General features: G+C 35.6%; 1 protein-coding gene across 6 annotated transcripts in view; it reads left to right on the plus strand.

Moving 5' to 3' along the window:
* Positions 1-5,696, plus strand: part of TPD52 (tumor protein D52) — a 121,903-nt gene extending 116,207 nt beyond the window's left edge. For all 6 annotated transcript variants that reach the window (XM_012663162.1, XM_012663163.1, XM_012663157.1 and 3 more), the window contains one exon: positions 4,044-5,696. In XM_012663162.1, the coding sequence (XP_012518616.1) occupies positions 4,044-4,163 (120 nt within the window). In that variant the 3' untranslated portion in view covers positions 4,164-5,696. The remainder of the gene's footprint in view (positions 1-4,043) is intronic.
* Positions 5,697-6,000: the final 304 nt, after the last annotated feature.

Below are 6,000 nucleotides of genomic sequence, written 5' to 3' on the forward strand. Positions count from 1 at the left end.
GGTGTGGGTAAATCATTCATGTTAGTATTTCTTTCTAAAAATGTTTAAAAAACTTTAAGAACTGTTTATGTTATTAATAGACATTTAAGGTGTTATGTACTCTTTTAGTCAACATTTTTTTAGTGTATGTTGTAGCACGGCAACATGCTAAATGCTGAAAGGAAATGTACAATTTACAAAGCAATAGCACTTTGGCAACTTGTGCTGCTTTTTGCTTTATTCATTTCAAATACTTTTGCAGTTGGACAACATTTGATATTTTATTGTAGACAATTAACAATAATATAGGAAGCACAATAAAGAAAACAAAAAAATTGATCTGATCACCCAGAGTATGTAATAGTACTATGCTGTTATACTTTAAAAAAGAATTAACTGCATATCATAAACATTTTCCTGTATTGTTCAGTATTCTCCTTCAGTATTATGTGTAATGACTGCTTATACATTACCTTACAATGGATACTATTTGTTCAATCCTCAATTATTGGACATTTTTATTAGGATGATGCCATGATCGTTGACAATTCACTATTTTTTTTATTTCTTTGATTTCAATGGAGGTGAACATTTTCCCATAATGATTAGCTTTATTGATTTTTAAATTGTATTATCTTCAAGATTATATTCAAAACTACAAAATCATCAACTCTTAGGATCACAAGCAACCTTAAAGGTCATCTAGTTTCCATCCACTACCTGACCCTTTCTACAGACACAGTTTGTATTAATATTAATATCAAGCCATGTGTTCATTTCTTCCTAACCTAACTCTGATAATTACAATGGATATAGTTTAAAGATTAAAACTAATATCTTAAGTGTTTTTTTATAAATCAGCTTAAAAACATTCAGTTTAGTCTTTTAGAACTTTGAGTCACTTACTTTTAAATGCATCTTTTAAAAATTACAGAAGCAGGTATGTTTATTAAAAGAAAATCAAACACTGCAGTGATCTGGATCTTTTATCTGGCACATAACAAACATTAGCACATACCTTTTCTGTTTGTATGCAAATATATGAATGTTTTTCAAAAAGGAATCACACTGTACACACAGTCCTACAACTTGTTTGTTCAGTCTCCACTGGCATGATGCTCTGTCAACCCAGGAATGCAGGGACCTGTTCTTTTTACTCACTGTTACTTCTCAGGGGCTTAGAACAGTCCCTGGTACATTGCCCAATATGTATTTGATGAATTAAAATGTATCATAGTCATTCTTCTAGGTCATTTCAAGGGATCTACTTTATTCTTCTTAACGTCAAGTCATATATTTGAAAAGGAACTGTAGTTGCAGGAAATCAAGGTTTAATATAATTAAGTCCTCAATACTGTTAGGACTGTTACAGCCTCTCCCTGAAATCTGCTGTAAGCATTAGTTTTTGAAATGGCTAGTTGGAAAGCCAGGCACCATGTGTCCTTTTGACATTGGAGATGAGGAGAAACTTCCAAGTCATTTATTATATACTCTCTCCTGAATATATTTAGACTCTGTAAATTGTAATCTTTTAAAATATGACTAGGCACCATTCAGATTTTTAAAAAAGTAATTTTTAAAAAGTATAGTGTGTTAAACAGATATCCCAAGGAAGTTATAAAATAAAGTTGTATGCTTGGGATATAATTTCACTGAAGTACATTTATTTTGAATTATTTTTATTATTTTTTTATAAGTAGGATTTATTCATTTATGTATGTATGTATGTATGTATGTATGTATGTATATGTATGTAGAGATGGAGTCTCGCTCTTGTTCAGGCTGGTCTCGAACTCCTGAGCTCAAGTAATCCTCCCACCTTGGCCTCCCAGAGTGCTAGGATTACAGGCATGAGCCACCACGCCTGGCCATAAATTTACATTCAATTAAACATAAGGTCTACGTGTACTACATTTAGATTCCGGATTGATTGATTTATCTGTGGTTAGTGAGCATGTGCGATGTGCCATGCAGTGCTGTGAGTATTAGGCACTGGAGGTACCACAGTGAGCAAGAGAGACATAGACCCTTTCTGTAAGATGTTTAGACAATTAAATAGCCAATGAAAATGAGGTAAGGGCTATGACAGGGACAGTTGAGGGTGCAGTGAGGACAAGAAGCAGGAACTTCAACTACCTTGACAGGAGGGAAGGTCAGAGAAGACCTCTCAGAGCACACAGTAATATAAATGGAGACCTTTAGGTTGAGGGGAATGTTTGAAGCTTCGGGGTCCTTTTGAGGAACACCAAGAACTTCATTGTGCTATAGGGTATTGAACAGGAGGTGAAGCTAGAGAGTTGGGTGGGCTACATTAAAGAATTTGGACTTAGGGCAATGGGAAGCCATTGACGGATTTTAAACAACCAGAGTGGTGCATTCTGTACATTTTAGAAAGACCACTGGCTGCCCTGCACATGGAGCGGGAGAAAGATGGGAGACAGCAAATTAGTTGGGAGGAGGGAGTTGTAATCCAGAGGCCAAAGATGATGGTAGAGTGAATTGAGGTAGTGCAGTGAGACAAAGTCTTGAGATATTTAGAAGTGAGAAATGGCAGAAAAAAGATTAATTGGATGTGGAACAAGATGGATATGGATCAAGGACAACACCCAGGTGTTGAGTTGGGTGCTGCTACCATTTAAAGTAGTCTTGAATAGAAGGCCATTCGAGGTGGCTCCTTTGGGAGTCTGAGGGAGGAGGATCGCGTGAGGCCAGGAGTTCAAGACCAGCCTGAGCAAGAGTGAGACTGTGTCTTTACCAAAAACAGAAAAATCAGCCCGGCATGGTGGTGCACACTTGTAGTCCCAACTACATGGGAGGCTGAAGCAGGAAGATCACTCGAGCCCAGGAGTTTGAGGTGCAGTGAGCTATGATGACTGCACTGCACTCTAGCCCGAGAGACAGAGCAAGACCCTGTATCAAAAAAAAAGAATAGAGAAGGGGCCAGTTGTGGGGGAGGAGTTCAGTTTTAGACATGTTGAATTGCAAGGAATCTTGATATTTTCTTATAATTAAGGAATGCATTTTAGTAAATTCAATAAATAAATAATAGATATGTTATACAAATTTCCCAAACAATTCAGAGATATTTGGATGGGAAATCAAAAACAATGAGGGAGAAATTTCAACTAGATTCCAATTGTTAGTGAGTCTCTGGCCAGTCAGTTAAGATTGAGCTAAGAGTAAGGTCAAGTTCACAGCCACTGTGAGCTTATTGCATCCTTGGTCACTGACTGGTTTCTTAATGTTAGGTGTCCTGTTGGACAGTCATGAGATGTAACACAGTGAGAGAGCATAGATACATCAGTGTTGAAAAGGATAAAGTGACATGTTATGTGTAAGGGTTTAGAAAAGCATAAAATATTGTATAAATGTAAGGCAGGATATATTCATTCAAATAAATGATTATTGACAAAATTTCAGGACACGTAGCTTGGAGTTGTGCTTCTAGGTCATTCAAACTATAATGTGCACACGAATCACCTGGGGATCTTTTTAAACTGTAGTTGGAGGTGAGTTGGAGGTAGAAGGGATGTCTGAGATTCTGCATTTCTAACAAGATCCCGGGTGATGTTGGGTATGTAGGTCCTTGGACTACACTTTAAGTAGTAAAAGGTTAGAAAGCTTACACTGTAACTGGGAAAAATACATACATCATCTTTGTTGTACTCAATATTTCTTGAATGAGTGTAGCTGAATGAACACTTCCATGCAATACAAAATGTTATCCAAGTGTAAAGAGAGTTCATAGATATTTTAGAATAACAGGCCTTACAAAGTTCTTTAGACAGATTTCCTTGTGAAGAACAATGAGCAGTTAGGGAGAAAAAAGGAGAAACAGTAGAATTTACCAGTCTGAATATTTCAGCAAAAAAGAATGCGTAAGTTTTGCTATGAAACCACACTCAACATTACAACAGCACTAAATTCCATATGTATATACTAATCACTGAGCTATTAGGTTCCTGATTTATTTGTTCTTGAAAGTAAAATTACAGTTACTTTATGCAGAATCAGCTAATTTTATGTTTCATGATGTCTTTTCCTTTTTTGAACTCTTTTTAAAGTCCAAAGTAGGGGGAACCAAGCCTGCTGGCGGTGATTTTGGAGAAGTCTTGAATTCAGCTGCAAATGCCAGTGCCACCGCCACGGAGCCTCTTCCAGAACCGACACAGGAGAGCCTGTGAGATTCCTACCTTTGTTCTGCTACCCACTGCCAGATGCTGCAAGCAAGATCCAAGCACATCTTGTCAACATTCACTGTCATGAATTTCTACCAGATGTGCTTTTATTTAGCTTTACATATTCCTTTGACCAAATAGTCTGTGGGTTAAACAAAATGAAAATATCTTCACCTCTATTCCTAGGAAACACCCTTTAATGTGTATTTAAGGCCCTTTATTTAGGCAACACCATTATAAAAACACTTGTAGTACCTGGGGACACTCACTAGAATGATCTAAGAAGCTGCAGGTTGTCATAGTCACTTTCTTACTTTACAAAATTGCTCTAGATCTGGGATGCCAATTTGGTCTTTGTCTTCTACAAGATTTCCTTTTCTCTTTGAATCTCTGTATATTTGATTCCTAATTAAAATTGTTCTTTTACATTTTCTGAATCCTAGTTATTAAAAATTGGGGTATATTTTCTTTATCTCTAAGGGAAGAGCTACCAGCTACAAAAAGATATTTTGGAGTAAACACTGTTTTGGTACAAGGTACATATCTTGGGTGTCTGAAGACACCAGACTAGCATAAATAGCTCTACATCCAATTTGTTACATTTTTGTAAGTTACAGTGTGTATAGTAATCAAACTTGTAGGTGATGAGAGTAGAACTCCTCTCTCATCCATCCTTATCTCTATTTATGACAGTAACCATTTCAGTGTATTGGTTATTATGTCACTCATATCAACTTATTTTTACCAGGTTAAAATTCTAATTTGAGTAAATCGACAAAATAACATTCCGAATCAAGCATATTGTATTATCAGTCGGTTGAAATATGAGCACTCTTGTCAATTCAAACTGAAAGTTTTTTAGATCTAGATTGCTGTAAAAACACCAAAATCAATCACATTAGGGGAAACATTGCTGTCTTCATTTAATCCATTTAGCACCATTTGAAATAAGCACACAAAGTTATACGACTAATATAACTTGAGCATTTTTTTATACTAAGAGGTTGGTGGTAACTCCTGAGGTTGTAATGCATTAATAAAAATCAACTCATCATTTTTCTACTTATTTTTTTTTTTAATGTGTTAGAATTGTAAAAGGATACTGTAGATACCGCCCCCGATTTGAGAACTGAGTGTTGGGGCTGAGTGAATCATGGCCTCTGGACAAATTTGCATAGAGGCCAAGGTACTCAATTCTAATAGCTACTTACACATCACCACCACTTTTTCCTTATGCTGTATATGTTTATGGCCTACAATGTTGTATTTATTTATCAAGTTGTGATTGTTTTATTATTGTTTATGCCAAATGTTAATTGCCAAGCTTGGAGTGACCTAAAGCATTTTTTAAAAGCATGGCTAGATTTACTTCAGGATAAATTATCTTATGAAAACCAAATTTGAAAAGCCACAAGTGTTGATTGTTATGAAATAACATGTTGCCAGTCTTGATTGCTAGAGCTTTTGTTAGCATTTTGGACGCAATTAAAACTATGCTCTATTACATGTGAAAAGCTTAATAAATTCTGTATATCAGTAGTATAGGTCTTAATATTTATTATGAGACCAATGGTCCGGAAAAAGCTTGTTGTGTTAAAGAATCAACTGTTGTCTATGCTTAAAAAAAAAAAAAAAGACAGTTTTTTAACCATCCACTTTAAATCATTGCTTAATGGTATCAGATTAACATAGTCTAAATAATTTCCTTTTAGAGGATTTAAGGCAAAGGTGGTTGAAGCATTGTCCCAGAGAAGTGGATCTGCAGAAATGTATCTTTCTATAGAAATACTGTGGTGATTCAACATAACTGTTAAATTATTTTTTCTGCCAACTAGTCTTTAAT

This window comes from Propithecus coquereli, unplaced genomic scaffold (assembly GCF_000956105.1).
Source record: "Propithecus coquereli isolate 6110/MARCELLA unplaced genomic scaffold, Pcoq_1.0 Scaffold8, whole genome shotgun sequence".
Lineage (NCBI taxonomy): Eukaryota > Metazoa > Chordata > Mammalia > Primates > Indriidae > Propithecus > Propithecus coquereli.